The 10,885-nt window shown below is 44.4% G+C and overlaps 3 protein-coding genes and 1 pseudogene across 6 annotated transcripts in view; 3 read left to right on the forward strand and 1 right to left on the reverse strand.

Annotated features, from left to right (window-relative positions):
- LOC126407724 (E3 ubiquitin-protein ligase TRIM21-like) overlaps positions 1-10,885 on the forward strand; it is a 409,915-nt gene that overhangs the window by 388,928 nt on the left and 10,102 nt on the right. The window lies entirely within an intron of this gene.
- The window catches only part of LOC126407718 (E3 ubiquitin-protein ligase TRIM21-like), a 363,104-nt pseudogene that overhangs the window by 331,520 nt on the left and 20,699 nt on the right, over positions 1-10,885 (forward strand).
- Positions 1-10,885, reverse strand: part of LOC126407721 (E3 ubiquitin-protein ligase TRIM21-like) — a 297,595-nt gene that overhangs the window by 68,235 nt on the left and 218,475 nt on the right. The gene's annotated exons all lie outside the window — the stretch shown is intronic.
- On the forward strand, positions 873-2,461 carry kbtbd13b (kelch repeat and BTB domain containing 13b). The gene has a single exon (XM_050072913.1). The coding sequence runs from the start codon at positions 937-939 to the stop codon at positions 2,374-2,376; it is 1,440 nt and encodes a 479-aa protein (XP_049928870.1). The 5' UTR covers positions 873-936; the 3' UTR covers positions 2,377-2,461.

The raw sequence follows: 10,885 nt of genomic DNA on the forward strand, positions 1-10,885 counted from the left end.
CATTAAATGTGCAGTAAAAGGAACAAAACTTCTACATGGTGAAAACAACACGCTGCAGCATTTGTGTGTGTAATCTTATAATTTCATCCCCTGACATTGTTTTGTTTTCTTCCAGTGTTTTGCTGTAACCATGTGGAGCACCTGCAGCTCATCGGACAGCTCAAAGCAACAGCACAACATTTCCCATAATCCAATCTGTCTGTTCACAAACTGGAGCCAGTGGGATTGTTTTGACTGAGGCAGCGACCAGGTCACATGACCTTCTGTATTACTGCCCCACAGAGTCCGAATGTAGGTCAGCTCTTCCTCCTCTTCTCTGTCAGTGAATGTAAAGAGACGGATGGACAGGAAACAGATGTGAAGAGCTGCAGCTGTTCTTTAAACTGATCTGATCTTACAGAGGTTAAACACCCCTGTAATCACATCACTGTTCACTCTCTGGCTCCTCAGCCACATGGTCCAAAAAGTCTAGTTTGTCATGTGAACGTCATCACAGAGTAATTTAAGAAATATACACACTGTTGTAAAGTCGTGGATATTGTTTCTCAAAAGAGATTTTTTTGAGGTTTTGGTGCTTAAAATTCCAAAGTTCTTGTCACCTTCATCGTATTTCAGTAAAAGCAAACTTTTAAAAACTCTCTGCAAACAGAAACTACAATTACAAACAGGTGCCACTGTAGGATAGTGAGAGAATGTGTTGTTGTGTTTTGGTTGGTTGGATCCTTTAGGTTTGCAGCAGCAGGTATAACAGACCCTGTGTTCACATGTTGCCCGCAACATGAATGTGACTCGGGTCATTTGTTCTCTTCTATTTTTATCTGCGTCTATTTTGAAAGCTGTGAAAGAAGTGAGAGTGGAGCCTCTTCGTACTGAGCTGCCTCTCTCCGGCTCGTCTTCAGCACTTTTGGAAACGCTTCAGCTTCTGGTTTCATTTTCATGGAGGATATTTTCCTGTCAGAAAGTTGTAATGTCAGTGCACGCAGCAGCTGTGACGGCGCAGATGAAAGATATCTGTCAGACCGTGCTTCAGCTAAATTAACCATCGTGGTCGGAGACACTCATTTCTCTGAGGAGAAAATGTTTCTGGTTCAGAGTTGTGACTATTTCCGAGCTCTGTATCGCTCTGGGATGAAGGAGTGTCGGCAGGAAGAAATCCACCTCAAGTCTCTGCGCGCTCGAGGCTTCCTCATCGCCTTGGCGGTCTTACGAGGTGAGATGCCTGACCTGGATGGCGACGACATTGTTGAAGCCATCGAATGCGCTGCTTTCTTGCAGGTGGCGCTGCTCACTAAGCATCTCATCAACCTCATTGATTCTGACAGCTGTTTGCTGATGTATCACACGGCTGCAACCTTCGGCCTCGTGGACCTTTACCACGCTGCTGCGCTGTTCATCCGAAACATGTACGCCGACCTGGAGGCGGAGGTGAAGAAATCTTTACCATCAGAGCTGATCTCCTACGTGGAGTCTTTGAGCCCAAGTGTTTTCGTGGCCGTCGGGGCTCACGTGACCTGCGGCGTGGATGAAACCGTGCACGCCGCCTCCAGGACGGTGTGCTACCTGGATGAAAGTAGCAACAATTGGAAAGTGTTGACAGATCTTCCACTGGAGGCCAGCACCTCCATGGCTGGAGTGACTGTTTTAGACAACAAGCTTTACATCATCGGAGGAGTTCACGGACTTCACAAACAAGTCGTCGATTCTTGTTTCTGCTACAGCGTCGAAAACAACAGCTGGGGCCGGATCTCCAGTCCTGCGCAGCTGCGATACAATCTCAGCCTCGTGGGCATAGACAGTTGTCTTTACGCTATCGGAGGAGAGTATGAGCGAAGGGTGATGTCATCTGTGGAGACATATGATGTAAAGACCGGAAGGTGGGAGTTTGCTGCTCATTTACCTCGACCGGCGGCGGGAGCAGCGTGCACCAAAGGCATGGGCAGGATATTTGTGTGTTTATGGAAGCCGATGGAGACCACAGAGATCTATGAGTACCTCTCAGGGAAAGACGAGTGGCAGCTGGTTACCACGCTGATCAGGAAGCAGAGCTACGGCCACTGCATGGTCGGCCACAGGGACAACCTGTACGTCATGAGAAACGGACCGTCGGACGACTTCCTGCGATGCCTGATGGACTGTTATAGTCTGAGCTCAGGCCAGTGGTCGTCTCTGCCTGGGCACTTTGCCAACAGCAAAGGTTCACTGTTCACAGCAGTAGTGAGAGGCGACTCTGTGCTCACGCTCAACAGGAGCATGACTCTGGAGTTCGCCGTCGACGGTAAAACCTGGAAGCCGCGGCGGCAGATGAAGGGATTCCCTAGAAGTGGATCTGTGTGGACGTTTCTACTCCGGCTGCCAGACGCTCTCATGCTACAGTAACAGCTTCATTTGTTCTGGGATTTACTGGACTGTCAACTCCTTTTTACACTCAGACATGTATTTCCTACCTGTGCTTCAATAAATTTAATAACATTTCCCATGTATTACGTCTTTGGGTCTTCGTAGTTTTGTCCATCATTTCTCTCAGTGGTTATAACATTGTACCCACAAAACTATTTGCTGAGCTCTGGGACCACGGTGGCAAAAATAAGTCAAAAAGGTTTTGTATCAAAGCCTGTTTCCCCTACAAATATTGTTTCCTGCAGTGCTGCCTTTCTGGGTTTGGGTTAAGGTAAGGTTGGGTTTCGGTTAGGGTAAAGGGAAACACAAATCAATGGGGAAACAGACTTGGGCACTCAGCCACATAAAGTATATGCATCTCCTTTGGCCAGTTTGCATATCTATTTGCAACATGTGTTGGCTCCAGGGCTACATGTAAATCATGGTCAGCACCTTACCATCACTCTCTGATCTGACACGGCTAACTTCAGTGTATCCTCAGCTGCAATTATCACAGGCAGTGGTGGAGGAAGTTTTAAGATCCATTAGTAAAAGTACTTAAACCACACTGTAAAAATACTCTGTTACAAGTAAAAGTCCTGCTCTGAAAATGTTACTGAGGTTAAAGTATGTAAGTATAATCAGGAAAATGTACTTAAAGTATAAAAGACGTCCCCTGTGACTGTTATTATAGTATATGATATCATCAGATTTTTATGGCGCTGTAGAGCCGCTACTAAGTCCCCTCTTTATGCCTCCTTTGCATTTTTACACAGAACCAAACAATGGCAGCATCATGCCGCTCCAGTGTGTGATTTCAGACAGCATGCCGGCATCGTGCAATCAAATGAGGCCAGGCGTTTAACACAACAGCATCGGCCTCTAGTGTGACATACAACATATGCATCAGCAGAATTTTATAAACAATAACAATGGCATAACATGTCAATAACAATCATTTACCATCTCGGTTATGTGTGCGCTGATCTTGTCCTCTGCTCGGAGGGTAAGGAGCTCCCGAATCTCATCATTTTCCCAGAACAGACATTTTCCTCATTTTCGGCTGCTGTTTTTCTTTGAAATAGCCGCTAACTGCTAACAGCTACTTTTTAAATCTCCTGCGATGGGTTGCACACATAACATGTCGTCAAAATGTCACTCTCATCCTGCTGGCTGTCCTGTTTATACACACATCGTTCAGGTGCTGTTACTACCTCCCATGGTGGCTTAAAGGCGAGACCACTCTGTCCCCCTGCTCTGCAATTGTACCTTATATACAGAATGGCTGCTCCCATCTGGTCATTGATTTAGGGTCCCAAGAACCAGTCAGAGCATATATAAGAAGTCCTTTATTCCCTATGTCATACAGGCAATGAACACAGACCGTATCAAGGAACACTAGTATTTTATAAGATGTGCTGTCTTTTATGTTTTGTATAACTTATTGGTCCTACCTGCCAATTTGAACTGTTGTAACATATATTATAAAATTGTACATTTTTAATGGTGTATTGTATTATGTGTCTGTTTGTACCTGAATCCACTGAGGTGGACAATAAAGTTATGTACTCATGCATTGATGTGACAGCAGGATTTTACAGTGGTGGTTGGTTTAGGTGGAGCTCAGTTTGAACTGTTAACTCATGATTATTTAGGGAAAATCTGGAAAAGACTGTTTTTTTTCTTTGTTTGTTTTTTAAAAGGCAGAATTTGAAAAAACAACCTCCTCCTACAGCTCTCCCCTCTCTCTCCTAAGCCCCTCCCCCAAGACAACCATGGGCATATGCATGTGCTTCATACAGTGACCCAGTGTTTCCCATACATTGCTTCAGATAATCTTATTTCATTATAGAGTTGCACACAGCTCATTCAATCAGCCCATCCTTGCCCTACTCTGTTTATCACACTATGAATGAGACAAAAGTGAGCAAGCTGGCCATCCCACGCTCCCTCCGCCTCGCTACCCGCCACTGTGGACTGCTTCACCAGGAGGAGTGTAGGCAGCCTGAATTCCAACTGCCGTTCACTCTCTTGGGTAAAAGTCGGTGTTTGTTGGATCCATCCACCACCACTCCTGCCCGCCCCACTTGGACTTTTGCTGCCTTGACTTTAATGCCTGTCCCGTCGGGTTTCCCCCTGACACTGCTGGGCGCCCGTAAACTATAACGGCAACTGGCTGCGTCTCTTGCCGACGTTAAAGGATGCCTTTTTTCGTTGATTTCTAATGCCACAAGTCATTGCCCAAGTGCTGGATTTTGACGACTTTGGAGTGAGACCATGCTTGGCGAGGTGGTCTGTAGCGGCGGGAAGTGAGGCGGAGGACACACTGTGATTCGAGGCTCTGGCTAACGTGAGCCACATAAACGTGAACTTAAAGCAGCAGCCGTGAGCCTTTGTCTCCAGTTAGCATAAGGCTAAACTATTAGCAACATCTTCTCTCTGTCTCTGCACATTTTGCTGATACTGACTAATTTTATTTATTGTCAGACTTGGGTTGCTTTGCGGTGTAGGCAGCTGTGGCTAGCTGTTGCAATGCAGGATTCTCTGCCACTGACTCACTCTTTCACCTTCTGAGGGGATGTGCACACGCGTCTGCATTTATAGAACGGCCAGTAGGAATGCCCCCTCTCTCTGAAATGACCTGTGATTGGGCAGAGTCTCCTGTCACAGGTTAGATTTTCTAAAGCTTGAAAACAAAGCCAAGAGGAGGTGCAGACGTCTCTCAGTCCATTTGAACTAAAATATTTTGATGCCATAATTAAACTTCCTACTCCAACTTTAATCTGCTGATTATTTCCTCCATTGATCGATTGATTCTTTAAAAACTGTGATAAATGACCCAGAGCCCATTAAAAGGAAAGCAGTAAATCTTTACATTTTAAAAGCTGGAACCATAAAATGTTTTCACATGAAAAATGAATTCAACCATCAAATAATTGCCAGTTAATTTTCTGTCAATCAACTAATTGTTTCAGCTGCACATTTTCATGTATTTATTGCAAAAATCTTAATTTATAAAGTGACTGAAGCTGTCAGATAAAGGTAGTGATTTTTCTCTCTAAGATGTAGTGGAGTAGAAGTATAAAGTGGCCTGAGAAGAAGAAAGCCCCCATGTAAAGTACAAGTACTTTAAATTTTACAGGACATGAGTAAATGCACTTGGTTAGATTCCACCACTGGCTGTGCAGGCGGTGAAGCAGACAGCAGCCCCTCACATCATGTGGTCAGACTCTGATAACCTGATTAATGTCCACAGATATAAGCTCATCCATCTCTGATTCAGAGCTCTGCTTCCTGGCTTCGTTCCCAGACGGACTCAAGCTCTGAGGTTGTGGAGGGCATCGGCCCGAGCGCCGTGTCCTGGCCTGACCCCAGCCTCTCTCTTTATTCTGGGTCAGATTCAGCATCGCCGCTGCCTGCTGCTGGCGTCCAGCCCGGCCGCTGCCCGTGGTGCCTGGCTCTGCCTGCCGTTAACCTCCATCATCATCATCATCATTGGTGCTCGGTGCCAACAGGAAACAGAGGCCGCTGCAGGAAACAGAAGCTCTGTGTGAGGACAAAACACTGCAGTTCACACGGGGCCAGCAGCACTGAGAGACACACGGACTGTATGAGGTGAATCAGATTTACATTATAACACAGATCCTGATGATGATGGAGGGCATAAATAATCCCTTAAAGGTCCAATGTGCAGGATTTATGGGGGCATATTGGCAGAAATGTAAAATATTTTATAATGTTTTCTTTAGTGTAAAATCACCTGACAATAAGAAGTGTTCTGTTTTTGTTATCTTAGAATGAGCTGTTTATATCTACATAGGGAGCAAGTCCTCATCTACAGAGACCACCATGTTGCATCACCATGTTCACCCTGTATATGCTGCCCCTGGGACAGATAACACATTATCACAGCATCTCTTTCCAAAGCTACGCAGATGACACACAGCTCTACCTGTCTTTTAAACCCTCTGACACCATTACATTAGCTTCTCTTCATAGTGTGACATAAAAAGCTGGATGTCCCAAAACATCTTAAAATTTAACTCTGAAAAGACAGAAGTTCTCATCACTGGCCTTGAACATATTCCAAAACAAATTCAGCCACTCGTCAGCCAATCAGGTGTAAAAAACCTGGGTGTTATTCTGGAGCAACATGTAAAGAGTGTAGTCAAGTCTAGTTTTTACCAGCTGAGGAACATTTCCAAACGTAGGTCACTTCTGTTCTTCAATAACAGAGAAAACCATTCATGCTCTTACATCCTCCTGCCTTGATTATTTTTAAACGCCCTGTTCACCTGCCTAAACAGTCGAGCCATACATCAGCTCCATAATGTTTAAAATTCAGCAGCTAGAGTTTTGACCAAAACAGAGCAATCCTCACACATCACACCTATTTTAGCCCCCCTGCACTGGGTTCTTTTAATCACATACAAAGCTCTCAATGATCTGACACCGGAGTATATAACTGAGCTTCTCATCCAAACAGGCCCCTCAGGTCTGCAGGTCTGGGTCTTCTAACTGTTCCAGAGTCCAGGTTAAAGACAAAGGGTGATCAAGCCTTTTCAGTTCTGGCTCCTCGGCTCTGGAACAGCCTCCCACTGAGCATCAGATAAGCTGACTCTGTTCACGTCTTTAAATCTCGTCTGAAAACGTACTTTTACAGATTGGCCTTTCCTGACAGTTGACAGAATAATTGTGTGTTTGGGAGTGTGTGTATTTGCAGCCATGTGTTTTTGTATGCATGCATAATTTTTTTAACTTTTAATTTAATTTTATATACTTTATTAAATTCGATTTTTTCACTCCGTTGTCATTAATACACAGGTCCGAAATACACACACATGCACAAACAGGACCTATACATGCACTAAGTGGAGAGATGTCAGAGTGATGGGGCTGCCTTGGTCAGGCGCCCCGAGCAGTTGGGGGGTTCAGTGCCTTGCTCAAGGGCACCTCGGCTCAAGGGCACCTCGGCAGTGCCCAGGAGGTGAACTGGCACCTCTCCAGCCACCAGTCCACGCCCCGTATTTGGTCCGGACGGGGACTTGAACCGGCGACCCTCCGGTTCCCAACCCAAGTCCCTATGGACTGAGCTACTGCCGCCCAAAGGTCTCGTTAAACAATAATGGCAACCATCCACGTATCATGCCGAAGTTAGAGGACGCCTTTTTTGTTGGTTTCTGACGCCGCAAGTCACTGCCCAAGCGCTGCATTTCGACGACTTCGGAGTGGGACTGTGCTCCCTGTTACAGAAGGACTGGTAAGATATTCTTGAGCTGCACAACATTTCTTGCTTTCCGTCGGCCATCTTGGTTTGGAGAGATTTCCGACAACACCTGACCAGTGGGTGACAGTGTATGGCATAGAGGCATAGAGTCCAATGCAGTGACTTAAATGTAACTACAGCATCAAATAACGCAAAAAGGGAAACCGGAAGTCCGAGGAATGCATGAGATAAACAAAGTAGCGGAGTCCTGTCAGCCGAGGGGTTTCCTATCTGTGCAGCCGAGCACCGCAGCACCTCCACGGACTATTACATCCAGACGGTCCCGGTGTTTCCTCCGCAGGCTCCACTTCACTCAGCTGCCCGATAAACCCGCTGCTTCCTCCCACTTTAACCTGAATAACAAACCAGGGCTCAGTGCTCCGGTTGGATCCAAATGGAGAGCCGGGGCTAGCTCAGAGACTAGCGGAGGCTAGCTGGCTGTGCTTCCCTCCGGTCATGCTGCGGCTAACGGATCTGCGGATCTGTCGGGCAGCTGAGTGAAGTGGAGCCTGAGGAGGAAGCACCGGTTTCACTACAGGCAGATTCACTCGCTACAGAGGCGAGGAAATAAAACCTGAACAGCCAATCAGAGTGATCTCTCTCACCGACGAGCTCCGTGGCCGATTCAACATGCTCAATCGGCCGAAAACCCGCTGACGCCGAAGTTGAAGTGCCAACGGTGCGGGACACGCCGCAAAAACTAGGCCGACAGACGCTCACCGACAGCCCGACTTTGGTCGACGGCCAACCGTTGGCTTGGTGTGTCAGGGCCTTTAACAAGCAGGACGCCCAGTCCATGTTTAGTAAGTCCAAGTATTCCTTCTGCCGAGAGTCCCCTGTGAAGCAGACTGCTTTATGCTCCTTCCATTTTGTAAGGATTAGTCTCTTGAGCACACATTAGCAGGTGCTGGACGAGCGGCCCGACTTCAACACGCCACAGAACATAGAACAAACACTGATTTGTAACATGAACCTTCTTTATTCAAGTTGAGCTGGTATCAACCTTTTTTGAGAGCTCCAGTGACGCAGTGAAGCGTCAACCAATCATATGGTTTGTTTTTAGCTGCTGTTCTATGTTATTTAGCTTCTAATGGCTGATGCTATGCTATGCTGTCCGTGTATTGCCAAGCCGGCAGATAACTGCTTGTAAAAACATTCAGCTGGCATGACAACAGTGGAGGGTAGGTCAGCGAGGTGATGTGTGCTTTATGATCTCTGTGTTTACTACACGCACGAGTGTCTTTATCCAGCCAGTAGGAACTAGGTCAGTCTAAATATAGCCTTCACACACACATGCAAACACACACACTGGTGGGCTGAAGTGGTGATGTCATTGTTGCCGTGGTGTCTTTGACCCCGGGGCAGCCGCTCATCCTCACCCTGACATGTCAGGCATCAGTCGAGCTCGCCCTCTCACTGAGCTGCCGTCACTGTGAAACAGTAATCCATTAAAATAACATTAACTGTTCCTTCATTTACCTCTGGAAATACCAAATATCCCTTTGATTTTTAATCTTTTCATTTAATTTGTCTAGTAATGTGAAAAAATAATAAATAAATACCTTAAAAACATCTGAATTTAAAAAGTCCCTTATTTACCAAATAAATAAAATAGAAAATAAAATGACTTTCCCCTTAATTTACACATTTAATTATCAACTTTATAAGGTGTTTTAGATGTTATAGACCCACAGAGGATTTTCAAAACCTTTAAAAACCTTGATAACATTTTAATATACAGAGCCCTTAATTATCAAAGTAGATCTATTTTTAAGAAATACAGGAATATTTCTTCTCTGTTTTGTCTCTGTGTCCTAAAATCTGCTGCCACACCAGCTCAACCCATTAATTAACTGATATTTAAACTGACTATAATAATACATATTAAAGTTTTATTTTTGCGGATTATCTGAGGGATTTAAGGGGTTAAAATAACCTTAAGATAGACCAAAAACCATTAAAGCCATCCCTGAGTTTATAAAATAACACCCATTTAAAAAAAAAAAAATTATCACTTAAAACCTCTTAAAATGTTCAGATGATCTATTAAAACACTACAATGTCTTATTTCACATTAATGTATCCATTTATTACCCCCTAAAATCTCATTAATTACATTTAATAATTATGTTATTTAGAATTTTAGAATAGAAAATTAAGGGTTCAATTTCTTAGTGTTATTTTTATGGCAAAGAAATGCAGTGAAATGTCCCTTTAATATACCTCTTACTGAAGGAAAGGAAGTGTGCTGTGTGTGTGTGTGTGTGTGTGTGTGTGTGTGTGTGTGTGTGTGTGTGTGTGTGTGTGTCTCACCCATTATTACTGCCAAATATCCAGTTGATTTTATATAAAAGTAAAGGTTATATAAATGTTTTATAATTAGCGGTAATTTTCTCAGTGTTCATCCGTCAGGAGATAAAACCCTCCTCCTCACAGCCTTCATCACAAAGACGAGTGTTGTTTCCTCGTCACCAGCGTGCAGACTTTAAATGGTCGTCTCTCTCAGAGGGGAAAAAAGAGCCTATTTATCGACTGCAGAGTTCAACAACATGAAGTTGGTCGTCTTTAAACAAATGTGGCATTAATGGTGTTTGTGATACGTTGGGACTGACCTTCACTTAGAGCAGTGAAAAGAGAACGCCCCACGTTGCTTCACCCTGAAGGTGCCATTTGTCTTTTTTATTTTATTATAGTACCTTTTCAAACTCAAAGTTCCAAATGTGCAGAGATTTTGTTCTTCTATGCATTACAGTGAAATAGCAGCATCATCAGCAGTCACTCACTCAGCGGTAGCTGTGATTAGAAAACAATCCTATTGCAGGGGCGACATAAAAAACTTTGCACCTTGAAGTGGTGAGAGGGGTCTCAGAGAGCCTCCGCTATTTTTTATATAATTAAGTTTTTTAACTGATTTATTCAGCCAAGGCAAATATGGTACTGATTACTTAGAAATAGAAAATTGTTAACAAAACAAAATTTTAGATTTTTTAGATTTTTGAGGACCCCCAACCCACTGGAGCCTTTAGCAATCAGTCTCACTTTTTCTCCCAATGTGACGCCACTGCACAGGACAGCCACGCTACAGACATATGATGATCTTATAGACCATGATGCATTGCTGTAGATTAAACTCCCCAACAGGATATAAAGGAGTTCAAATGAGCTCAACCTGAAACATCTACAGCAGTAAAATGACACATACACATTAATGCAGCAGGAATATTAATCCAAAAACATCAGATA

Source organism: Epinephelus moara, chromosome 20, assembly GCF_006386435.1.
Source record: "Epinephelus moara isolate mb chromosome 20, YSFRI_EMoa_1.0, whole genome shotgun sequence".
Classification (NCBI taxonomy): Eukaryota; Metazoa; Chordata; class Actinopteri; order Perciformes; family Serranidae; genus Epinephelus; species Epinephelus moara.